Source organism: Columba livia, chromosome 2 (assembly GCF_036013475.1).
Source record: "Columba livia isolate bColLiv1 breed racing homer chromosome 2, bColLiv1.pat.W.v2, whole genome shotgun sequence".
Taxonomy (NCBI): domain Eukaryota; kingdom Metazoa; phylum Chordata; class Aves; order Columbiformes; family Columbidae; genus Columba; species Columba livia.
The window spans coordinates 9332721-9359196 of NC_088603.1; the positions used below are offsets into that span (position 1 = coordinate 9332721).

A 26476-nucleotide genomic window follows, 5' to 3' on the forward strand; every position below is an offset into this window, starting at 1 on the left:
TGAGGAACTTTCTTCCTGCATTCCAGATCTTGGGAAATATATATTTTTTTATTAGTAACCTTTTTTTGCCTGTCCTTGGATTCCCACCCTCTGTTCCCCCTGCATTAGTTCACATACTTATGTAATGTTTACCTAACAATTTTTTTATTAAATATTTTTGGGGACAGTCTGGAACACCCACTGTCTAGTCTTCTAATGTGATGCAACCACTTGTGGTGTTTAGAGAAGATGGGCAACGTGCTGAGCACAGAAGACACCCATCCTAGATCAAATCACAGGTCCAGCTAGCCCAGTATCTGGGTTAAGAACAGCACAAACTTGCATGGTTTGCCCTCCAGAATATTTTCCCAGCTTCTAGCAAATTCTGGTTTAGGAAATGTATGAGCAGAAATGCTGTCTTCATATTTAGCATAGTTATTTTACGTATACGTTTCTTCTAGTTATTTGTTTTATCCGTTCCTCAGCCCTACAACATATTGTTGTAGGTTGCAGATTTCAGATTCTATGGTAGGAAACTAAAACCAATAATTTTTTTCACTGTTATGTAAGTGGAGTCTCATCATCTGTGGATATTTCACGCCTAATGAAAAGAATAAGACTATGCTTAATTATATTCAGATTAAAAAAAAAAAAAAAAACAACAAAGCAAAAACAAAACATTTAGGTTCTTCAGGTTTGGATATTGGTGATTCAGTAAACAGCTTCTTTCCCTGTGAGTCATTCAAAACATTGCCTCAGCGTGTGGTTATTGCTGGAGCTATCAGCCTTAATATTGAATAAAAACATAAAGTTCCCTGCACTTCGAGACTTCAAAAAATAACAAAGCCAGCTTGAGTTCTGCTTCTCTCAACCTGCATGGCTGAAATTATCTTCTTGATGGTCACTTAAATGCTCATTTTTGTCCTCAGCTGCCACATAAATGTGCTGTATTTGGCAATGGCCTTGTTCTATCCACTAGGAAGCCGTAGTAGAGAGCTGTACAGAGCTGTACTTGAAGCCAAATTACTGTCTTCATTGAGACATCACCCCACAATTTTATGGCTTTGGTGCTGGCTCTAATTACTGAATGGATTGAACAAGCTAAGCACTCTGGCAAGCTATTATTAAGATTACCTGAAAACACAGCTGACTGTAGCTATTAGAGGTGTGACCAACTTTGTTTTGTAAAAAAATATCTAAATGAGAGCAACTCCTCCCCTTCCATTCAGCCTCTCATGACCTCTGCTGATCTGTCACACCCTTAACGTTTTTAGCTGAGTAAGATGAAACTGCAGAGGAAACCATGACTTACAAGTGATTCAGTACTAGGTTAATAAAATACAAAAGGAGCGTGTCCTTGTTCCTTTCTAGTGTGCTCTGCACAGCAGATCCTCTCTTGCATCACTACACCAGCCCAGAAAGGACCACTAAAATCTTCCTGCTGTCATAAGCACTTCATTCTTGCAAGAATAGGTCATCTAGGAATACAAACTGCTAGAAGCATATAGGGACCAACAAACAACTTTTGGATGAGCATGGCAGAATGGGGAAATATCCTAAAAATCAGGATCACTAATTCAGTGGGAGAAAGAATCCTGTTACCCCAGGTCTCAAACTGCTCCATTGAAGTCAATGTGAATAAGGCAAACGACTTCAATTGACTCAATTCTGAAGGTGTCAAGCACTCCTGTATGGTGCTGAGGGTGCTGGCTTTCCTGTAGGAGTTCGGGAGTTTTGAAGAGTCTGAAATTTAAAAAAACAAACAAAACCAACCAACCTGTTACAGCAGATACTTCCTGAAAATGAAAGAGATGCAAAGACATGGATGCGATACATGACTTAATTACTTCTCACCCGCTTTCAACAGGAACATAAATTACTGGTTTGACTGATTGCAAGATTGCAAGAGCACAGTTAAAGGTGCGATAGCACCTCTATTCACCATAGCTTTGGAACAATAAAAGATAAAGTTCACAAAGTAAATAAAAGTCTATAATGTCTTTCAATTAAACAAAACAAGCTAGATCCTTTTTGTTGACATGATTTTAATACAGAGTCTATTATTTAGACATCTAAACATTTAAAATTGAACCTATGACCTGCATTGTGGCCTAAACTCACCCTATGCTATTAATTTAAAGTAAATACAAATTATGGTCAAGCAGTCCATGTTTGCTGCTGGAGGCAAAGAAGAAAACCACTTTGCTGGGACCACCAGCAGGAAAACACACGGAACGAGACCTTTGTGTAGCCATGACCAGCTCTTGGAAATAACAGCCTTGTCTACAAACACAGTGTGTTCCGTCTACTCCAATTTAGTACTAACAAAATTAAACTAACTAGTAACTAAATAGTTTCTTTATTTAAAATCGCTCCTGTGCACAACTGAAGGAGCAAATATTGTTTTCTCAGCTTCAGACAGCTGAGGTGCTGACACCATAGATCCCAGAGCATAAACAAGCCCAGCTTGTTGTTTGAGAAATATCAGAATATCAATATCAGCACTAGTGTGGCCAGCAGGACCAGGGCAGTAATCGTCCCCCTGTACTCAGCACTGGTGAGGCCAGACCTCGAATCCTGTGTTTGTTTTGGGCTGCTCACAACAAGAAAAACATTGAGGTGCTGGAGCGAGTTCAGAGAAGAGAACAGAGTTGGTGAAGGGGCTGGAGCACAAGTGTGATGGGAGCGGCTGAGGGACCTGGGGGGTTCAGCCTGGAGAACAGGAGCTGAGGGGAGACCTTCTGATCTCTGAACTGCCTGAAAGGAGCTTGGAGCATGGAGGGGGTTGGTCATTTCTCCCAACAAGTGATAGGACGAGAGGAAATGGCCTCAAGTTGCACCAGGGAAGGTTTAGATTGGATATTAGGAAAAATTTCTTCATGGAAAGGGTTGTCAGGCATTGGAACAGGCTGCCCAGGGCAGTGGTGGAGTCACCATCCCTGGAGGGGTTTAGATGATGTGTAGATGAGGTTCTTAGGGACATGGTTTAGTTCCAGAATTACGTTAATGGTTGAACTCGATGATCTTGAGGGTCTTTTCCAACCAAACTGATTCTGTGGTTCTGTGATTCTAAGGTAAGAGTGCAAAGAAGTGTTATATCTCTGCCTTGCTCCTGCAGGAGCCTGATCCTGAGGGCTGATTCTGTTCACTGTCTGGCAGAGGCTGCAGAGGGGCCTTCACACAGCTGTGACGCAGATAAGCTGCTGCTGAACTGGAGGGAGCCGGGGATTTGACAGATGTTCATGCAACACTCTGCTTGAATCAATACAGCATACCGGTCCGAAGTCAGCTTTCCACATAGTAAATAAACGGAGGTCAGCGCATCCTCAGCCTGGTTAATCCACAATCCAGACAAGCCATGCGTAGATAACTGAGAATTGATTTCCACATTGAAATGGTAGACAAATGACTACAAACTGTCCATTCAACTTATGATCTACAAGGAAAAATACACGTTTTATTTATTATCAGTGATAATTTTTTTTTTAAACATAAGGATCCAAAACAAAAGATAATGAAGTGACTTATTTAAGGCATGGCTTCTTGTTTGCTGATATGAAAAGCAAAGCAGTGCCACTAAGACAGATAAAAAAGCCTGAGCTGTCTCTCAAGCATATCCAGCATAACTTGACACAGATTAAGGGGTGAGCAGAGGAAAGTAAATTTAAACCAGCTTTGGATCCTCCCCCTTTCAGTCTTCTCAGGGGACAAAATATCTAGTGGCATCATCAGATGGACTAAATGAAGAAAGGAAATTGGAAATCCATTTGAAACAGCTATGGCTCAGGCAGTTTGGAAAAAAAAGAAAATATTGTGGTTTCCAATAGAAGAGGTGACTAGCAACACTGCTACAGTAGCTAATCCAGTCATAGATACTAGGTTTGCTCTATTTTCTCTTGTTCTTTAGTTAAGTGTTCACAGGTACTACATCAGATTGTGGGAAGGAGAAAAGTTTTATATGCGTTAGCTTGGAATACAGAACCATATTTTGGGCTTTGTCCTCTTGACCAAGTGAGTCAGTGGGTCTGTTCCTAACAGTTGTTCAGAAAAGGAATAAAGCTTTGTTTGCCTTTTCGATGTACTATACAATAAACTGTAAAGGAGCTGCAAGAGACAAATCAAACAGGATTTTAGCTACTGGGAACAAATCTTCACAAAAGACCTGAACTAAACATTTCATATCTCAGTACAAATTCAAGCTTTACCAAAAGCTTTGTCCAAATCTTCAGGGAAAACCAGATGGAAGTATACAGAAAATACGGCGATGGTGGGATAAAGGTCTGACGGAGAGTGAGAAATGTCCAAGGCTACTCACACACCTATCACCAGCACCACTAAATGCAACACCCAGAGAAGAGGCAAGACTTGAAGAAGGAGCTCATTTCCATGGGTGGCTGCCAGAAGATGAGGATTAGATGCTGCTGTACTATTAATACAGATTGTTTAGCACACAAGAAGCAGGAAAAACACTATAAAGAAATAGGATAGGTGATACTAATCTCAAAATCACAAGGAAGGCTGTCTGTATATGCGAGGGTGGAAACTCATGGACTCCACACAATTCAATATGAATTCAAGCAAAGCCATTTATTACAGAAACCAGCCTCCTTATATATGCAGTTATTTCCTGATCACACGTCCACACTCCAAGCATGCATTAGCTGATTGGATATTGTCCATGTTCGTGAGCTGTCCACGCGCCCGAGTCTCACTGCTGTTTTGCAGCCTTCAGGCTGGCCTTGAGATTCCTTTGGCTAGTTCAGAAATAAATGTCTATCTAATAGAAACCCATCCACACAACAACCTCAAGAAGATCCCTCAAATCTCCCACATGTATATATTTACTATGTTAATCAATACTGAGTTGGGAAATGTCACTATGTTTAGCCTACTATCTTAAGGAAAAAAATATTCAGCCCTGCCTCCTTGTCTGTTATTCGCTTGCCTACTTACCCTATACCTTTAAAGCCACTGAACAATTTTGACCTGATTTTACAACTGGATAAATGTCAGTAAGATGTTTTCAGAATGTCAAGATGTTTTCAGAATGAAGGTAGCAAGAAAAAACACAGAATCTTTTTTATAAGTTCCAGACTGAGGGAAATACTCAACATGAGATTACAAGAGTCTACGCAGGAGTTTAGATCGGAGAAGGGACACAGCCAAAACCAGCAGGGCAATCTGTGTTCCCTGGCTTGCGTTCCCATTCTGCTTTGCAGAACAATGACGCAGGGAGACCCACGAGCACACTGCAGGGACTGGCAACAGGGACAGGAGCAGGGACAGGGCCGACTGCCCGGTCAAAGACAATCTGAGCTGCAATACACACACAGGAAAGGCAGACGAAAAGCTGATTTGCAGTAAAGGACGAGGATGAGTGGATGGTTACACCATGGTAATAAAAAGCTTAAAACAGATTGGGAAATTCTACTCAGTCTGAGGGATACTTTGCAGCACAATTGGTATCAATGAACCCAGTGGAACTAATAAGTAAGATACCAGCCAGTGTAAGAGCATCAGGGTTTGGCCCTACAGAAGTGAAATTCTAAATTATTCCTGTTTATTTTTTGAAGACAAGAATAAATAGCTGAACCTTGAAGAAATATAATTCAGAACAAAAATAATTGTTAATAAAATAAAATTCTCATCTATTAAAGTGTTTTTGTTAGACTTACAAACAGACATTTGTTCCCTTAAGGCACATGTGAAGCAACAGCACTAAGAGACTGTGCAATTCTTCCAAGACTAGACACGATAAATGAGTTCATGATAAGCTCTAGGCTTTCACAGCTACAGCTGCACAGAGGCTGAACTAGGGTCAGGCCTACACACCTCCTCAGCTGTGGATTTCACTTTTCCTTATGTCACAACCATTTTTATTAACCTTTGTATAAAGAAAGGTTGAATTACCTATTAACAGCCTCTTCAGTTGTAAGTGTTCATTAGGATCTGTTCATATGTGTGTAGATCTTTATAGTGTACTTTGTAGCTTAGCTAATGATAACACATGCAATAGTCACCTGGGAAGGTTTATATAAGGAGTTTATTATATATACAAACACACCCTCTATGAGCACCACAAGCTTGCAATTTTCAAAACAGCCTCAGGCATTTAGACCTATTAATGTTCACTTAGGAAATTTCTACATCTGTGAAAAATCACCCTTGATGTCCAAAGACAGGCTGGTAAATAAATACCTTGTTTTCCAACAGGGCTGAGTCCCAGTGGAAGTCAAGCACTTTTGAACACAAAGTCAGTGAATAAGGCAGCTTCCCCCTTCATGGCCGTAATCACAAGACCTCCCAGTTGGAAAATATAGTCCATCTGTAATTATAAATAAAAATGGACATGACAATTATTTATACTAAATCGACTTGATATGGTCTGACCAGAAAATGTGGCCTTGTAGTTATCAATTTTATTTAAGCCTTTACATTGCCAGGTTGGTGTAAAAGGCTATTTGTGTCAACAGGAATCCAGCCCTCTTTGTCTTCCGTGCATGCAAGTATAACGTGGCAAATATTTGCCCAATTAGACAGTTTGCTCCACCCGAGCATGAACAAACAAAAACAACTGCTCATAGCATTCCAGAGAAACAACACAGCGCAAGAACAAGATTTCCACATACAAACACAAGCAACCAGTTAACCACAAAACAGCCAAACCAGCAGATTCTTAGATGTTAAAAAATAGGGGCAAGTTCTCTTTGATATCCACAAATCTTTGTGCTGCTGATTCAGAATTAGGCGGTAGATGCCTGCCTGATTTTTCCAGCTGAGATTCCTCCAGTGAATGTGAGAAAATTAAATACATATTTAGTTGAACAGATGCCAAGGTTGGCTGATGAGAAGACCGATAGCTTCTCAGACGGGACACGGAGACTTTTTAGCTTCTCAGATGGGACATGAAGTCATAATATCTTGAGGTATTCGGTATTTGTTTCTTCTGTTTCCTCTGACGGGGTTATCGTTCTTCATTCCTTGTGTTTGTTTCTCACTTGCTGGATGCGGGACATCAGAAACTAGTAACACCCAAGAGGTTAATGCCTGTTTGCAACAAGGTCTTTTTGCAATCACAGCTTCTGAGCCTCTGCAAGAGACGTGAAGGCACCAATCTCTTCTTTACAAATGTCACGAACACCTGACCTTGTGAAGCAATACCCAAACAAACCTGACCAAACAATCAAGCCTGGGTGAGTTCTGGACCTATAAGCCATTCCTTATGATAACAAGGTAGAAACATATGGTTGCTCTCTGCCCTCAAAGCTTGAATCTATCCTACTTTGCTTACTTCTGAATAAAGCAAGCAGAAGCTGTTGCTGCAGTGGGAGGAGAGAAACAGGCACCTCCCAGGGCCGGTCCAGACAAGCTGGGATCTCCGCAGGCCCCTGGAGGTACCATTTCCCCTGCTGAAAGCAACAGCTACTGAGTTTGGCACCTCCCTTTGGTGCCTTTATCTGAGCAAACCAAGTGGGTGCAGAGAACATTCCTAAACCATGCACAGTGTTCTCCTATGTGTTTCAAACTGCTTTGGCACTTAGCATAAGCAATGTCCCAAAATAAGCCTGAAGAAGCGACTGAAGCTGGCAGTGTGCGGCTCAGATCATTAACAAGATGAGATTATTGTGGCCTTTCAATACTTAGAAAGGGTCTATAAAATGGATGGGGACAGACTTTTTAGCAGAGCCCACTACAATATGACAAGGAATGACAGTTTTAAACTAAAGGAGGGGACATTCATGCTGGATGTGAGGAAGAAATGTTTTACAGTGAGGGTGGTGAAACCCTGGCCCAGGTTTCCCAGAGAGGTGGTGGATGCCCCATCCCTGGAGACATCCCAGGCCAGGCTGGACGGGGCTCTGAGCAACCTGATCTGGGTGAAGATGTCCCTGCTCATGGCAGGGGTGGCACTGGATGAGCTTTGGAGGTCCCTTCCAAACCAAGCTATTCTGTGATTCTATGATTTACAGAATCCTAACCTAGTATTTAAGACTAATCTGTTAGCAGTATCTGTAAAAATAGTAAAATTTACTGTGACATATTTGAAGCTGTTGTATAAGGTCCAATCCTGCATTACAATTATAACAAGAGTTACATTAGCATATAATTAGTACAATTTAGCACATAATTATGTCCTTTGAGTGTGCCTGCAAGTGGCCTGATCTCATTAGTACAAGTGTGCCCTTTTTATAAGCAAAAGCTGAAGGGTTTGGCTTTAAGTAAATACAGTTTTCAGCATAACCTAGCTTCAGCAGTTTCTAAAGTATCACTCTGGGCAAAGCTGTAGGCTTCCCATATTCTGCACTTCTTAACTTAAAGTTCAGCTTGGCAATCTGAAAGCACACCTAAGAGCAATTCTTACCACCTAGGTATAGGGAACTACATTTCAAAGTACTGATGTAATCACTGAAATGGGAATCTTACAATTTTGCCTGAAAAGTGGTAATGCTTACAATACTAATCATGATGCAACATGGAAGCCACACTTTCATGCCACATCAAGCGTTAGTGCATATGTACATTCTCTCTCTGATGTTGTTTCTCCTCTGCGTTGGTCTTTCTGGTTGTATTTTCTCTTAACGTCCTGTTCAGAAACAAGACTTTTCTGAATACAGTACAATTGGAGAAAAAAATCATGGTGAGATTAGCTCTGCATATTCAGGCTCTCAGGATGGCAGCGTCGAAGAGGCACTGGCATATTCAGGCACCTCCTGTGACCTCTCTCATGCAGTCATAATTTAGTCCCACAAGATAAGCTATTGATGTCTTAACGTACTTTTTTTTAAAAAAAAATGCAATGGGAGAACCATCCCGTATGAAAAGCTCTGCAAGAAAGTATTTCCCATGTGACAGCAACCACTCTAAAGCTCTCCACCTTGTGCTCCAGGGTTTAAAGGACATGAAGATGTACAAATATAAGCAGAGAGTTTGATACTGAGTCTATTCTAGGTAGCTACAGCTCTGCTATTTATAGTCATTACCGCAATAAGAACAGGGAAAGAAGGGGCAGAGCAGAGAAGAGCTAGTTGGATTGAGACCTTGGCTGTCCCATCAGACACTGAGGCTGCAGCTGCATCACTGAGATTGGAAGAGTCCTTCTACCTGACAGAGTGAGAAGAGTTTGGAACCTGAGGATGCTGTACAAGTTCTTTCCTCTCTTGTGTAACTATTAGTTGCGAGCTGAATAGCTACAGGAGACTGTCACTACATGTGTCCTCCACTGCAGCGTGACGGAATCTAAAGATTTAAGCACGTACTGGGGGAGTAACTCGCTTGTGTTGGCTTCATGATTAACCCTACAGCCAGCATATGAATTCCAGAAACATCTTTCTCAGGCACATATGACAGGAATAAGTGGGAAGGCTGTCACTGCAAGAGAACAAAAAGTGCAGGATTGGGTACCACAAGAAGAGGGCTATAAGGAGAACTTAGCACATTGCAATCCTTGAGGAAATTTCCTTTTCATCCTATATGGAAATGACTGTTTTCAGTGGTGCCCTGCAATAGGGTGAGGGGCAACGGGCACAGACTGAAATATGGAAAGTTCCATCTGAATATGAGGAGAAACTTCTTTACTTGGAGGTGCCAGAGCCCTGCAACAGGCTGCCCAGAGAGACTGTGGAGTCTCCTTCTCTGGAGACATTCAAACACACCTGGACACCTTCCCGTGTGATCTGCTCTGTTGAACCTGCTTTAGCAGGTGGGTTGGGCTGGATGATCTCCAGAGGTCCCTTCCAACCCCAACCAGTCTGTGATTCTGTGAGTCTGTGGCTGAGTTATAGATCACCAAACAAGCAAAAAACATTTAAGCTTACAATCAGCCATGGACATGCTTGCAGGTACACCTTGGAGGAGCACCTTTTCAAAACCTGATGTTGTGTAAGGATCAGTAATAGAAAGGTGCTTAGTTTCCTTCTTCATGCAAGTAATGTTTCCGTCAAGAAATAAAAGCATATAAAAGACAAAGTTCCTTCTGTTTTGTTGTTGTTGTTTTGGTTTTGTATTTATCATGATACATCTGTGTATTTCACCTGTTCTTTAGACTATCGTGACTTAGGCTACTATTGTAATAAACTGGCCATCCCCTCTGATAACAATTGACTGGTTACTGATTTACAAAGCTATTATAGCCAACAATTTTACTTTCAAGGAAACCTGCTCCTTAGAATGTCCTAGGTTGTAAACACTATTTCCAGTTGGCATATTTAAACATCTGGAGGTAGTATAAATAAATGTATAAATGTAGTTATACTAAGACCAGAATTCCAACGATTTTTCACCACACCTGGATAGAACAGCTTGCCTCGGTAACACTGCTCATACCAGCCTCATAAACCTACTAATATCAGCAAAGTAGTAATTTTTTTCTACAAAAATATAACCAGCAAATAGATTTTTTCATAATAAAGTTTAGACCAAATCACCATCTTGAATATCAAGTATGAACTCACTGCTGCATAAATACGCAGAACGATGGCAATGAATGAAGTTGAAACTGGGACAAAGACACTGTCTTTGTGTCAAAACAGAGGTTCATTGACAGCAAGTCAGTGCCCACAGCTGCGTGCGGGATGTCGATTAGCTAATTATGTGATAGTTGTTACATGAATTTATAGACACTTGAAGACTGCAGCCTACATATAATTGTTTCTTCTGTTTTGTTCTGGTAAAAAAGGCAGCTAGAGAAATGTCAGGAACCAAACAAAAAACCACTTCTATTAACATTGGTCATATGCCCACTGCAATGTTATTATGTACACAAAGATAGACCTTTGTTAGGATATCTTAAGGGTTTAATTTCCATGCTCAGACTCCAACTATAGTTTCTCACCCTCAAATTATGTAAAAGCAGCCGAGTTTTTCAGTTCTGCTCACTGCAGATGACTCACATTATTATATGCTAACTACCAACACATATTGTTTTACAAGCCTGAAGTGTTCTGACCAGGATTTGTCTTTTTCAGAGTCTGTACGTTCGCTTATTGTACCATGTAATCACTCCCCATCCTTCTCCTTTCAGCTTTCAATGAGCTCCTGCACTGGGACGTGGGCAATTTCACAGAAGTCTCCTATAGAACTCAGCATATGCCATTTATTGCCAAGGTTTGCCGACCTCTGAGAAGGCACCAGGCGAGCTGCAGGATTCACTGCAGATTCCTGAGAATTCACACAACTACACCAGAGATGCTGATAAAGCAAAGAACTCAGTCTGATAAACCGCTTCTGCTGTCAAAAGATTTTTTGAACCGTTGTACATAAGGTTGACATCAGGAATCAAACAATGCCTGTCACTAAATCCTTTTAGGGAGACACAAGAGATTAAGGCTTAGCTTATGACTGGGAAGGCTTCTATTCTCTGTATCAATAGGAGAAAGTCTTGAAGGTGAATAAATTCCAAAGAGTCTCCAGTGAAGCAGAGGGAGAGCAGCTTTAGGCATAATACAAGTCTTGCTCCGTGATTCTCTACCACTGCTTTCTGAGATTGTATCAGCAGCCAGCTCATTTTTTGATCCGGTTTAGGTAGGGAGAAAAATAAAATGTCCCAGCATCTGAAGTTTCCCGCCTAAGAGGCCAATGAAACGGTCTTTGTGAGACAGGCATGTTGTCAGATTACAGAACGTCACAGAGTCGAATACAAAAAGCATGAAAGAACAGGTGAAATTATTTATTTATGTAAAGAGTAGTGAAGCTGAGTGCTTCCAAATTCTGCTGTCTTTGCTAAAGAATGAGATAAAAATAACGATGTCATTAATCTCACAAAGACGCATGAGCACTTCTTTCCAGAAATAACTGTTAAGCATAAAATTTCAGGCATTAATCAAAGTGTGCAGAGGCCTAACCCTTTTTAGGATTCTAAAAGAAAATGTAAAGTTTTATGACTGTAAAGCAACATGAACCTTTATTCTAAGCAAGTAACTTCAGGATAAACAAGCTTAGGGCAAATTTCTCAACTAGCGCACAGGCGTATTGTTTCCATTTGTTTTAGTGAAGCTGCAGCAAGTTTTACCATCTCAGAAGTTGGTCTCTGTTGTCTGAAAGAAGCCTAGAAGAAAGAAGGGCACTACCACATGATATTATGGAAAAAAAAAATGTAATAAAAAGATGCTGCAGGAACCAGTAAAGGAGACATACCCATGAGGAAAGGAAAAAACACAGGACAAAGAAAATGCTTAAGAAGTTCTTTCAGGAAAGAAAATTAGCAGACACAGCACAAGGGAATGTGAACTCTGCCCAGACATGGAGAATATGGGTAAGATTCAGGGAGAAAAAAATTAATACAAAGATATCTTTTCAAATACAGTGGAGATGTAGCACAAGCAAGGATGAATTATATTTGTTTCCCATAGGTCAACTCCAGAAAGAGATTTCTTACAAAGATGGATTCTTTTATCTCAGATCCACCATCCTCGATACACCTCAAAGTGATTCAACAAGAAAGAAAATATCCCAGGGAATGAGTTCTAACCCTCATTTAAAGCTGCCAAAGGTATTGCTTAGTGGTCCCGGGATACAGATAAATTGCCTGTGTCAATTCAAAACTCATATACATTTGCCATGAAGGGAAATGTTATGTCTGCATGTGATTTCCTGGAACAAATGAAATGTTTCTGCAAAGGAAGCCATAAAATGCTGAGAATCTATTAAGGCTGTTGTGTCTGAAAATAGTTAACTCAAACTTAATAGTGCAGGTCTACCAGGTCAGGGGAAAATAAATGAAGAAAGGGAAATAAATCATGTCTTAAAAAATCTGACAGAAGAGTCCAACCAGCTTTAGCATATGAAACTAATACCAAAAGCTGTTTTGGTAAACCATTGAGAAAGAACAGCAATGGAAACTGAATATTTACAAGACTATGTGTCGAGGACATGTATACAGCAGTCCAGCAGTGAAATCTGTGAGGCAGGACTGGGCCGATCCCGAGCTAGTCAGTATTAAGAGAAAAATACTGGGCTCTTCTGTTGCTTCCAACAGTGGAACTAACAATTTGGCCATCACCAAGACAGCCAAGTACCTTATGCAAAGGCACATTGCTCAGCAGGCTCAGCTCTCCAAACTCTTTGCATCCCTGCTAGAACTGAGCAAAGATCGGAACGGACAACCCTATCCCAGGTGAATTTTACTCTTTGCCATGTACACAACACCTGTCTCTTTCCATATCTTTAATTGATTCCTTTTTTTTTTTTTGTTACATTTAACATACCGACGAAATACAACCATCATTGAACCACTGTTGAACACCGACGGTCTGAGAGCTTGGACCATCATTCTGCCCATGATGGTCATGGCTTCCAACTAGTCTTAAATCCTCAGTGTCACCGCTTGGGAAGCCATTGGGTCCTCTATTTCTTACAACTGTAAAGAGAACATATCTCATGTGAAAAAGACAACCTGCTGGCTACAGTGAGGCCAGCCAAATAAACAAGAAATGCAGTTATTCCTACTGTAAATACACCAGCCTCCAGTGCATCCTGGAGAACCAGCATTTTAAAAAAGACACCTGAGTGCTGCACTGTAGACAACTGTTGGTGCTAAACAGCACACACAACTGATTTCCAGACCTTTGCAGAGTCCAGAGGGTGAACTTGCATTTAACTGCTTTTCAATGACATTGCACTAGGCTGGGGTCACCACAACCTAGGCTTTGCCAGTGCTGGTGAAGCTGCTCAGGTTGTCAGCCCCGATGGTCACAGTCAGGAGATTCTGGGTATTCGAGGCTCTTTCCATAGCAGTTTACGAGTGCTCTTTTTTGCAGAAAATCTTTTGTCAAATTACTGCTGCCCACAGAGGGCCTTTTTCAGGCAAAGTAAACAAATAATCCCACATGAATCACTGGAAGTAATTGGAAGCCTGAGATAACAATTTGTTTTGAACCTGAATGGGCACAGACTGAAGCACAGGAGGCTCCATCTGAATATAAGGAGAAACTTCTTTACTTTGAGGGTGACCAAGCCCTGGAACAGGCTGCCCAGAGAAGTTGTGGAGTCTCCTTCTCTGGAGACATTCAAACGCGCCTGGACACATTCCTGTGTGATCTGCTTTGGTGAACCTGCTTTAGCAGATGGATTGGACTGGATGATCTCCAGAGGTCCCTTCCAACCCCAACCAGCCTGTGATCCACTGGGCACCCCACAGCTGGTTACTGACACAGGCTCTGGGTTTGGCACCATACAAAAGGGTTTGGCAAGATCTCCTTACATCATCATTTTACAATTACAAGAGCCACGATCACCAATCCCTTCATCTTCATGTGATGCCACAGCAGCCACCTTCAACCGTCCCCATGATCAACCACCATCTCCTAAGGGCCCAAACCACCATGGAAGGCTGGGTGAGCATGTGAGGGCTGGACTGTGGAGGTCACCAACACCCTCACCACCACCATCACTTCCAACATCACCAACCACCACCATCAGCGCCGCCAGCTGGCGTTCCCCTCAGGGCTCCCACTCAGCGGGCAGTTACAGAGAGTCCCTTCAGCTCCCACAGAATCACAGAATGTCAGGGATTGGAAGGGACCTTCGAAAGATCATCCAGTCCAATCCCCTCAACGGAGCAGGAGCACCCAGATGAGGTTACACAGGAAGGTGTCCAGGAGGGTTTTGAATGTCTGCAGAAGAGACTTCACAACCCCCCTGGGCAGCCTGTTCCAGGCTCTGTCACCCTCACTGTGAAGAAGTTTCTTTTCAAATTTAAATGGAACCTCCTGTGTTCCAGTTTGAACCCATTGCCCCTTGTCCTATCATTAGTTGTCACTGAGAAGAGCCTGGCTCCATCCTCCTGACACTCACCCTTTATATATCTGTAAACATTAATGAGGTCACCCCTCAGTCTCCTCTTCTCCAAGCTAAAGAGCCCCAGCTCCCTCAGCCTTTCCTCACACGGGAGATGCTCCACTCCCTTCAGCATCTTTGTTGCCCTGCGCTGGACCCTCTCCAAGCAGTTCCCTGTCCTGCTGGAACTGAGGGGCCCAGAACTGGACACAATATTCCAGGTGTGGTCTCACCAGGGCAGAGTAGAGGGGCAGGAGAACCTCTCTGACCTATTAACCACCCCCCTTCTAATCCACCCCAGGTACCATTGGCCTTCCCGGCCACAAGGGCACAGTGCTGGCTCATGGTCACCCTGCTGTCCCAGGACTCACAGGTCCCTTTCCCCTCCGCGCGCACCCGCCCCGCCCGCCATTGGCCACGCCCTGGGGGTGCGGGCCGGCGTTGCCGCGCGATCCCGCCGCCGTCAGCCGCGGTGCGTGCCGGCGGAGGGGGGGAGGCGGGTGGTGTGTCCCGCACGTCATATCAGCCGCCCGGCCGGGATTGGCTGCGGCGCCTCACCCGACCGGCCGCGGGCACCCGGGCTGGCGCGGCGGCTCCCGCGCTCGGCGCTCGCTGCCGGCCCCGCCCCGCCCGGAGCGGCCCGGCCCGAGGGGAGGGGTGGCGGAGCGGAGCGGCGGGGCCCGGCGCTGCCTCCGGCCGCGGGTAGGTCGGCGGCGGGTAACGTGACACCCGCGGCTGGGGGCTTATAAACCTTTCACGGGGCGTGGGCCTGTGGCGGCGAGCCGGGAGGGAGGCGGTGGAGCTCGTGGCTATTCGTTCTCCCTCACGGGCCGAGGCGGCGGCGGGAGCAGCCCCCTGAGGTAAAGGGCGGGGAGACCCCGGTGGGGAGAGGGGGCGGTGGGTTTATTCTCCCGGGCCGGGAAGCGAACCCCATCCCGGAGGCAGAAGGGGCTGTGGAGCCCGTGTTCTCCTCTGCGGCCAAGCCACTCGGGTCTCTGGGGCCGGGGACTGCTGCTGCCGGCCGGGGCACCGGAGCCCCTGGTCCTGGGGCTGCTCCGATGGGTCCGGTCACCCCGCTCCTGCAGGGCCCTTCCCCCTCTGAGCCGTTTGTCCGGTGCCTCTGTATGAGTTTGGTTGCTGTACAACACAGTGTGTCAGAGTGTCAGGGGTTGACCTGACCCTTGTTGGGGGTTTTAACAGCCTGTCCTTGCGCGTGTTTTCCAGGGCTTCAGTGAAGCCAATGCCCAGACTGGAGAACTGCACCTGGAGCTGCTCCTGCACTGCCAGGGGGAGGCACAAAATCCAACTGGAAAGCACAACTGCCCCGCTGACTGCCAAGGTGGGCGAAATGCTGAGCTCCTCTGTCTCCAGCCCCTCGCTGACGTTGGTAGGTCCCAGAGCACGCAGCCCCAGCACCTCCAGTACCAGCAGCACCTTGAACTTGAGTCAGCACCTGGTGCAGAGGAGTGTGGTCCTTTTTGTGGTCGGTGCTTTCATGGCCCTGGTGCTGAACTTGCTGCAGATCCAGAGAAATGTGACTCTGTTCCCTGATGAAGTGATTTCCACTCTCTTCTCCTCTGCCTGGTGGGTGCCCCTATGCTGTGGGACAGCAGCAGGTGAGTTACAGACCCCCACGAGTGTTTGTTTGGGTTTTCGTGGGTTTTATTTGTTTTGGTTTGGTTTTTTTTCTGCTCCCCATCCTCCTGTGTGGAGAAGTGCGGGGGTACTTGAATTTGTGACCCATGCGTGTGGGAGCTTAGAACTTCCATCACAGTGGGTGATGCAAACTCCAGCTTTTGGAAGGATGCATGCCCACTCCAGCTTTATCCATGGGCAAGAGCCACCCACGCGTGTCCGAAGGTTTTTTTTTTAGCTGGTGCACTCTGTGGGTAGAGTGTATTTTTCCTGCAGCGTGGTGCGGTCTGTAAGCGCCACTGAGCAGCTTCAGCGCCATGGCGCGGAGCCGAGCATGGACACACACGCTTCCCACGCACCTTGCAAGCCGCGTTTCTCCAGGGACACCCAGGAACCGGCTGCGGGGTTTCCCCGCTCTCCCCCCTCCGCCCCACGGCCGGGCACGAGTGGGGCCACCCCGTGCGGTGGCCCCGCCCCTCGCCGCCCATTGGCTGCCGGGGAACTGGTGAGTGGCGGGCGGCGCTCGCCATTGGCTGTCGCTGCGAACTGGCCACGGGCTGGGCCGAAAAACAAGGAAGTCACGTGTAGGGGCGACCAGCCCGCTAGCCGGGTCCGGCTCGGGAGCTGCAGCCTAAAATACCCCCGAAAACAGGGGGCTCGATGCGGTTGGTGCAGCAGACGGTGTGCCAGCGTTAATAGGCCTGTCCTGGCCGAAACGAAACAAAATAAGGGCTTGGCGAAGTGTTGGGGGGTTAAAAAGGTGTTAAATCTTAGGAAATAAACACATTGTAATATTTTTATGTTGTCGTTGGAAGTGCTTTAAGCAGCTCTTCCACTTTTTTATGCGGTGACGTTGTCATGTGCTACTTCTAAATTAGAGGGTATGAGTGATAAAGCATAAACTTGAATGAATGATAAACAGCGTGCTAAAAAGAGATTGCCATAAGATACACTCCAATGAGAGTTCTCACAGTCCTGCACAGTTGGATTAAACTTTGGCATTTAGCTGCTCTTATGAGGTTAAAAGTCGTGGTAAATGGCAACAGAGTGATGAAACTGTTTCAGCATCAGATCACTTGTTTTTATTAGAATATGTCTTGTAGCCTTCTTCACATAGAACTTATTCCTCTCAGGAGTTTGAGGGAGAAAAGGGAGTAGGAAAGGAAATAAACATACATGTTACGTACAGTTAAAGCAGCATGTCTGACCCTGGAGTTGGCAACATACGGAGTTGCAAGAATGAAACTCATCTAGTGTTTGCTAGCAGCTGAGCTAACACTAGCCTGTGTTTTTTTTTCTTCAACAAATTTGGAGACTGATAAGGCTGAGAAAATGCTGTATGAGGATAAAAACTTTTCCTGGTTACTAATATGAGTAGTTATTTTTTCCCTGACATAAATATGACTGATGGCAGGTGCTTCTTTAAGTTCAGCTCTGCTTCTGCTTGGTATCAAAATTCATCTGATTTAGATGGCAGCATGGACTGACTTGCAACCCAGCAGTAGGAGAGAAAACAGCTCTGCCAAGAAACTTCTGAGTCCAGGTGGTATTCAGGGCCTCACTCACAGTTAATGAGTGCAGTTCATAAACTGTCTTCCCTGCACAGGAGCAATAAACGCATATTCCATTCCCCACTCTAAGTTAGGTTTGTTTTTATACCAATAAATAACATATGCTCAGGATGTCAAATGATACATGCTCATGGGAGAAACAGAGCTTGAAGTCAGATGCCTTAACCAATGTATATCTCTGCTTTAAAGGTCTAAACAAACTATTGCTTGTTAGAGTTTTGGGGGGGTTGGTTTGTTTGTGGTTGTTTTTCTAAAAGGGGAGTAATAATTGTCTTTTCTTCATCAGGCACCGCACCACTTTGTCAAGCACTTATTTTCCAAACTAATATTTAGTAATATTGAAGTAATCATTGTATAACACTTAGTACAAGTAGTGTTGCTTCTCTTGCAGCTGTTGTTGGCCTGCTGTATCCCTGCATTGACAGCCACCTTGGGGAGCCACACAAATTCAAGAGAGAGTGGGCCAGCGTAATGCGATGTATAGCAGTTTTCGTTGGCATTAATCATGCAAGTGCTGTATCCTTGAACTAGTTTACATTGTTGCTCGATGTGCTTTTTCCATTGTCATGAAACAGCCTCTCCCATTCATGTCTGGGAGAACTACAAGGTGAGGATGGTGCTGCTGGTAGAGGCGTAAATTTCTGTGAGACTTTAAAAGAGATAACATAGCTCAATTAAAAGTAGTTGGGGGGTACTGAGAGTGGGGAGGGATAAATATCATAGTATGTCTGTTTAAACTGCAAGTATAACAGTGTAAGATGTGTCATTTAATCTGTATGTTGTCTACATCTAATACTTAACACAATTAGCTAGTGATGTACACTGAACTGTTCAGTAAGAGTGTTTTTTGTCTTGAATAATGGTGGTTTGAGCAGAAAACCTAAATCAGCAGGGATAACTGGGTTACTTGGGACAAAAAAAATCCATAAAAGGTAAATGTATTACAATATAGTATATTCTTTAGATTCTCAGTGTGACAAAAGTTGATGTTACTTTGCACTCACACTCCAGTCAAAGTCAGCAAGAGCTCTGATTGCTTGGCAGGTCTGAAAAACAGATCCTGAGCGTATTGTGATTAGAGATACAGAATCCCGCTCACTTCCAGTTTGAGTTTTGCCTTGTTCAGTTTCAGCAGCAGGATGTCTACAAACTTAAAGGGATTGTCCTTAACATCTTTTTTCCAGAAACTAGATTTTGCAAACAACGTCCAGCTGTCCCTGACTCTGGCAGCCTTGTCACTAGGTCTTTGGTGGACATTTGATCGTTCAAGAAGTGGTCTCGGACTTGGAATTACAATAGCCTTTGTAGCAACTCTGATAACTCAGTTTCTTGTATATAATGGTGTTTATCAGTAAGTTATACTTTTAAAATACTATTTCAGCTTTCTTGTCTTAACCAAAAACAGGGGTGGATATGCACTGAAAGTTAGTTGTTAACATATTTGGCATGTTCTTATAATAAGACATCTTATTTGCCTAAGGCAGCTAATTGTCCAGTTGTTCCAGCTGATCAGATTAAGTGGTGCTGGAGGGTGGGGAGCAGATAAGTTGGGATGTGTGTTCAACTGGGAATAGCTCAGCAAACTGAACTTCTACTGACTTGGTGTATCATTAACTGCCTCTCAGGAGAGAGAATTTTTAAACTTTGCTGGCTAGCACAGTGGGGTTGAGGGGCTTATTAAGTGAACAGACCTAATTTGATTTCCCTATTTCTTCTTTGGTGTTATTGGTTTTTGTTTGGGGCCAGGGAGAGAATTCTATAGGGTCTTGTTAACAGTATGTAAGGTGACAGTAATTGTCTCTAACTTATTTCCTTTTGTTTACTAGGTATACATCCCCAGATTTTCTTTACATCCGTTCTTGGCTTCCGTGCATATTTTTCTCAGGAGGTGTGACTGTAGGAAACATAGGACGCCAACTGGCTATGGTAATTACTGTATAATTAGCGTGTCCTTTAACAATACAAATGCCTTCCATTGTTATTAGTCGAAGAACAAACTATGCCTTGAAGGGTATGACTCACAAATTGACAGAGATAAATAGATATCGTGCCAAGAGTTGAAATGTAAATGTACAACCTGTGTTGCCAGTAGAGTGGAAAACGTATTAGTAAGGGTTTGAGTATCATCTGGATTTAACTTTTTTCCAGCAACAGCCTAAATAAGACTGGAATCAGTATGCTTCATCAGTGAGAATCTCAATCACTGCTGCTCCATCAGCATCTAGGGTAGCTAGAAAGCTGAGACATAGAGGAGCTTTCTCTAATTATTTTTGTAGTAAAGCATTTTTGTTATGTAGATGAAAGGAAATGTCCCTGTATAGTGTTAAATTCCACCACTGTAGAATCAAATATGCCCTTTCCAGTCACTTAAGATGTAGTTCAAGTGTCACTCCAGATATATGGGACAATATGGTACAAATGACTGTCTCATTTGCCAGGTTCTTCAGCGATTATATCCTTGTAGTGTACTTGAGAGTAAACCTGGCTGTGTGCTTGCACATCAGTCAAAGGCTTGGCTGTGAAGAGTTCTGACAGTGATGGATAGTAATAATTAATACTGTATTGATTTAACTTCTGTGTTCTTTGCTTCGTAAGTTCTTTATACTGGAAAACATCCTTCAAGTATTTCACCTCTCTAAGACTCCTGTGGTTTAGGTGCCTTTCATTTTTACTAAAGCAAGGGAGTTGGGAGTTCCTGAAGTATTAGTCTCTGAACTGTTTAGTGAGCAGGAAGCTGCTTTTTGGGACTGAACCATGAGTGAGTAAAAAGATTAGTCTAAAGCTAGCTGTCTTGCCTGGAACAGGCTTTTGGTCTCTTCTGCCTAGTCTTGCTAACCCAGTGGATGGATGTTAATGTACTTCTGATACAGATAGTCTGAACTTGATGCTGCATATGGCCAGGCTTGCAGACAAGCTGGGGAAGAGAACCCTGTTGCTTGACCACCACTGGCTAACATTGAAGATTAATTTCTTTAGTACTGATTCTTAGCTGCACTAAATTAACAGTAACTCTTGTAGAAAAGGCTGTTTTTTTAAAAAAGAGACATGAGGTCAAGCTACTGCTGTTATTGAGGCTTTTCTTTCATGCTGACTTGCTACCAAGTAATAGATTGCCCGGGAGTGTGGTTACAATCTTAACTTCAGTCAATTTTGGTTTGCTCAGAGGTTCTTTAAAACACGAGCTCACTCTTCCTTCAAATCCCAGTGGTGCATACTATGTGTGTGTTTTTTCTTAGGAATACACGTATGGGGAGGAGGGAAGGTATAATTTATCTTTTTAAATTTGCCACTGACATCAAGTGAAAAAAGACATATTAATGTATAGTTTTATTTAAGCTTTGTTATTGCAAGCAGAGTCTCAAAATAAAATTATAGTCAGTTATATGCTATAGTTCTGTATTTCACATTGGCATATGCAGCACTTCCAGTTATTATGCTGCTTATGTTAGAAAGCAGAGGAAGGGAGCCTTAGAGAAGGAAGAGCTAAAATAAATTTAGGCACATAGGACTTTTTCTGTTGACTTCTTTTCACCTGGCATCTCACCTGAATGTAGTTAAAATCAGACTGGCTCCTGCCTGCAGCTTTCCTGCCAATCTTGTCATCTTCCTTCCAAAGAAAGAGGGAAGTTGGCAAGGCAAAGCATTCTATTCTGGTTGTTTAGAAGTATCTTCTCATGTGTTTTACATTACCATTACTTAATCTGGAAAAACTTTGAGAAGCTAAACATTTTTTACAGAAATACTTCTACGAGTCACCGTGAAGCATTTAGTGCTGGAAACAGAAATAATTCCACTTCTCCAACAGAATGGTAGCATACAGTTTGCTAGGAGCTTCCTCTGTGGAGATGACTGAAAAGCATCAGTCTGTTTTCTCAGCCATTGTGAACATGGCAAGAAGATGGAATATTGCAATTTTTTTTTAATGAAACTTGAATAAACCAGCTATTTTTGTAGCTACATTTTCCTGTAGTCCCTGAGCTGTTTGGCTGCATGTGACAGTTGCAGATTAAACAGGAGGTATTTTCTGGGCATGTCTAGAGTAGAAGGGGCACCTGTGGAAAATACTGCAGCAGAGTAAAGTTGCCTCGCTTCTTCCTAAGCCCCTGTCTAGTTTTGCAGTTAGAAAAGAAAGCAGAAGAAGTAGAATGAGAAGTGTTGCTGAGATGGCGCTCCCCATCCTGAGAAACATTAGCTGGGAGATGCTTGCTGCTGTTCAGTCACTGGATCTCAAGTGAACTTAAATGCAGTGACCAGCTTGAGGATGAAATCAAGCAGTTTTTTTAATAGCTTGATTTCAAACGAACAGGTGACAGTGCTGCTTCAATCAGTTCTTACTGCTCACTATGACACCTGAAGTTGCTCAGTTGATGTTCACCAGCTGGGTGGCAACTCTTTGTTTTGAGTTGTGACCATCATTCTCAACATCTGGCCAACTAGGGGAGTATTCAGAATTGGACCTCACAAGTATCTATTGATTGCTCTCGCTTGAGGTGGAACTGTGAACACATTCAATACTTGGAAATACGTTTACTTTTTGGCTCTAGAATAAGAACATATTACAAACTTTGTTTTAAAGGAAAGTTGGTTAAATTTCTTACACTGACATACTAGAGGACTTCATACTAGAAAGAAAGGCTTAGAAGGAAAGTCTATCTTATACCAGGCTTTGATTGGAAAATTAGGTAACTGTTGCTTGAAGACCAGTTTGAAAGAGGGCTGCTAAAAATCTGAATTAATGCCTGTTAAGGGAAACAGTGTGTACCTTCTGCTGAGAAATAAACTGAAATAGGGAGGAAAGCTAACAAAGTGTTACAAAAAGCAGTGCAACAGGTAGATGGATTTATTAGATGCACTAATTGAGGCAGCACAGACCTGTAGTGAGATTTTTTTTTTGTCTGCAGTTAAGGAACACATCCTTGTTGAGCTTTTATAAGAAGCCATGTCTGATAGGTCATTGTCAGCCTAACTGAAGTTACTTGACTATTTAATCATTGAAAATATTGCATCATATAGTCACTGAACAGATGGCATTAAAATATAACATGTTTTTAATGTTTGTTTGTTTTTTATCCATAGGGTATTCCAGAGAAACCACACAATGATTAAAGAAGAGAGCACGGTGGCAGTGTGAAAGCAACATTACGAAGATGTGTTCCCGTTTTAAATTGAAGATTATTTAGAGAAAATAATCTCTTTATGGGCTCACTGCACAAATGACTTGTGGAAAAAAAATATTAATCCATTCTTAGAATAGCCAAGTGAAATTAACTGCTTATCTTGAAATCTTACCCTGATTTACCACATAAGCATTTGCGTATGGCTGTTCTCTGGAAGAGTTTAACACCACGTTGCATACAACTGTTCAGGCTAAGTGGCAGCTTTCCAAGTATTAGATTCCAGTGTAAGCTATTGAAGCAGCTGCCGTATTTTAAAGCCTTGAAACTGAAATTTAATTACAAGCTCTTGTATCAGTGCCCAAAGGAAGTAGATCGATGGTGCTTAACAATGATGAAGTATGGTTTAATAGGAATAGTATTTATCCAAATCTTAAAAAAAATAGGGTTATTTTAAAATAAGAGTGATCAAAATAGATTAAAGGCATTGCACTAATGCTTTTAGGAGTCTTATGAAGGAATTATGCCCTTACTTGTAATGCTGCATTAAGATTCTGTCTGACTGTGGAGAGGGTTGGAGGGACAAAGGGTTGGAAGTCACTTAGTTTGGAATTTCTAAATTACTTCAGTACAACAGGTGATCACTGGAGACAATCTTGTTCTAAAGTGAACTTTATTGGGAAATTTTGACTGGAGATTTCATTACTTCTGAAGCTTGCAGTCAGATTTGCAAGGATCGAGTTCTGGCCCCAATTCAGGAAGAAATTTAAGTGTGTGTGAGTACTCCTGTTATTATTAGATACATGCTTCAGTATCTCACTAAATGGCGTCGTGGGTATCTTAAATGTCTGGTGTCACTGAAAAAATGTGCATTGCAGGCCATTGCTTGGCCATCAAGTACCTGTCCCTGGCTTAGATTTGCAGTTTCCTCCTTGGTTTTGCTTCTGTTTGAGTCAGGGTTTGGACTGAAATTATTGGAAACAGAAGCAGGCCTAAAATGTGATTTAAACTGTATGTGGAGAATAGCAGACAGCTTGTTTTCTCAGTTCAGTTTCTGAAAGAGATCACTACTTGTTTTTTCACAACCCTATAGAACTTGCAATCTGTGATTGCCTTCTTTAAAAAAGAAAAAGTGCTTATGTCACTACATTAAACATTTGGTGTTTATTAATACTTAGTTCTGGTGAGCACAATGTATTCATTTGATAGCTTAGACCACAGGAGACCTAAATAGCAAGTATTAGGTCTTAAAGTTGAAGTGCAATGTACAGTAAATCTGAGCCTCATGTTCTCTTCAATATCGATCATTTCTTATGAGAGATTAAAGAGAAAAGGGTTCTGAGTTCATTTCAATGCTGCATGGAGTCAAATGGAGCAATAATTTATTTCACTAGGAAAGCTAGTCTTGTGTCTTTCATTGAACCCAAATTTTTAGAAATACTCCAATTTTGTGGTTATGGTGTACTTGTAAACTTTTATGGATTTGCCTTTTTGTATTATCCTTTTGTGTGTGTGTGTTCATTTCCAATCTTACATGGCTTCAGATGTAGTTAGAGGCATCGGTTAAAGACTGACCCATCAAAAAAGACATTGAGACAAGTAGCAGTGTTCTGGCTGTTTTCACTCTTCTAAGGGAATGCTGTAGCTGCTGCTTGTGCTTTTTTGTAGCTGGAAAAGTTTAGCACAAAGTCTGTATTACAGAGCAGACCCCAGTTCTAATCTTGCTTTTGTGTAAATCAAGAGTAATTTAATTGGTGTAAGATCCTTCCTGAAATGTTTAAAACTTAAATAATCTCATTTTATAGGGCTACTTGAAGAAATCAGGTCCTCAGATCAGGATTGGATCAGCTCAGCTGTTCTAAGCTACCTGCTGGGGAGACAGTTTTGTAATCATCTGGAAACCAATTTCAAAATGTTATAAAAGTGGAAGTAAAGGTGACAGTGATCTCTACAACTGTAGAGAAGCATTTAAGATTTATTTGTAAAGACTGAATCTAAATCCATATGTGTTAGAAATAATGCAGCCAAAAATGTAAGTCAAAAGTTCTTTTTTTGCCAATACTTTGGAGTATCTTAACCAAAGTGATTAAGTTTGGAAGGGGAGTGAAGAAAATTTGCACTATTCTGAATTTGAACACTTAAATTCTCATTCTTACTGATAAGTTTTCAGCGGCGTGTTTGGTTTTACACTTTTTTTACTATTAAAGTTTTAAGATCAAGTCATATTTGCCTTGGATTCTCTGTATTTGCATTATGCAGGAATCTCTCTTGAAAAGGACAGTTGTTATGGTTGTATAACAAATACTCAGTGATTTAAAAACAAAAATCCTGAACTGAACTTAGAGATCAGCTTTTGGAGGGGTTTCCAATGTGGGTTATACAGCTGAAGGGAAACAGTCTCACTGCTGTGCCAGGAAAGGCAGCATTAAACATATGTTGTGGTTATGTGACTTACGGTACAGAATCTTATTACCATTGTCTTCCAAGATGCTGAAATTCATAATTTTAAATGAAATATGGAGAGGGCAGAGTAAACATGGCAGTTCCTGTGGAGGCTTGGTTATCTGTGGTGATGATTACCCAAGTCTAAAGCATCTTAAGGAGAGCGAACAGTAGGAATGAGCAAGCACAGCTGGTAAGGCTGAGCAATTTTAAGTGTTGTGTCACCTGGTTTAGGGAAGATAGCATCTTGTAAACTTAGACAAAGAAGTCTTCAGTTTTACTGCACTTAAATATTTATTTCAGGCTTGCAGAAGCAGCTACATTTATGGTGGAAGCAGTAGCAAGGCTCTTTGAACCTTCATCCATACCATTGCAGGGACTGTCTTAGGTGAAGGTGGCTTCATTAAAAACTTATTAACTATTTTTAGCTTAAATAGCCCATGCTTGCTTAACTTCAGTTCATGCTCTGTGGCAGCTGAGGAGGTAACAGCTCCAACCTGAGGATGGAGCTGTACATACAGGTACACTGCTTTCCCTCAAATGCTGCTCAGATTTTGTCCAAATGAATTGAAAATACATATTACTAAAAAAAAATGCAGGATACAGCCTGGTCTTGGAGAACTAGGACAGGATTGTCTCCTTTTGAGACAGGAGAGTGTATAAAATTTCTAAAGATAAAAAGTCTTCCCAGCAAGAATGATGATCTGACCTGTGCATGGTTCCTGCAGATTCATTCAGGAGGTTTATTCAGCCTCTGGCTTTAAGTGTGGGGATTTGCAGGTGCTAAATTAGCCACAGGAGGGCCCGTGGTCTGTTCTCTGAATACAGCAGGAACATATTGAGATGAATAATGAAATTAAGTCTCAATTGCCTTCCTGCACATCAGAGTAGCTCCAAAATTCATGAGAACAAAGCAGTGCACACTGGCCTAGTTGAACAAAGTAAGCTTCTCTATGAGAGACT

The 26476-nt window shown here is 42.5% G+C and overlaps 1 protein-coding gene and 1 long non-coding RNA gene across 3 annotated transcripts in view; both read left to right on the plus strand.

The window, feature by feature from the left end:
• LOC135578396 (uncharacterized) overlaps positions 1–13415 on the plus strand; it is a 25304-nt gene extending 11889 nt beyond the window's left edge. Inside the window, exon 2 of the long non-coding RNA XR_010469928.1 lies at positions 11000–13415. This is a non-coding gene — a long non-coding RNA (uncharacterized LOC135578396). The remainder of the gene's footprint in view (positions 1–10999) is intronic.
• Positions 13416–15307: 1892 nt separating this feature from the next.
• On the plus strand, positions 15308–25294 carry INSIG1 (insulin induced gene 1). 2 transcript variants are annotated; one of them, XM_065050450.1, is made up of 6 exons: positions 15308–15453; positions 15976–16367; positions 18349–18473; positions 19142–19308; positions 19784–19883; positions 23034–25294. In XM_065050450.1, the coding sequence occupies exons 2-6, from the start codon at positions 15992–15994 to the stop codon at positions 23061–23063; spliced, it is 798 nt and encodes a 265-aa protein (XP_064906522.1). In that variant the 5' UTR covers positions 15308–15453; positions 15976–15991; the 3' UTR covers positions 23064–25294. The 2 variants fall into 2 exon arrangements, with proteins under 2 accessions (XP_064906522.1, XP_064906521.1); XM_065050449.1 differs by having other exon boundaries at positions 15394–15611.
• The last annotated feature ends 1182 nt before the right edge of the window (positions 25295–26476 follow it).

Bases quoted from the DNA above. Each gene is read 5' to 3' on its own strand.
- INSIG1 (XM_065050450.1), top strand. From the start codon at position 15,992: ATGCCCAGACTGGAGAACTGCACCTGGAGCTGCTCCTGCACTGCCAGG. The intron at 19,309-19,783 runs GTAAGTTATACT...TTTGTTTACTAG, and splicing joins GTATATAATGGTGTTTATCA to GTATACATCCCCAGATTTTC. The intron at 19,884-23,033 runs GTAATTACTGTA...TTTTATCCATAG, and splicing joins TAGGACGCCAACTGGCTATG to GGTATTCCAGAGAAACCACA.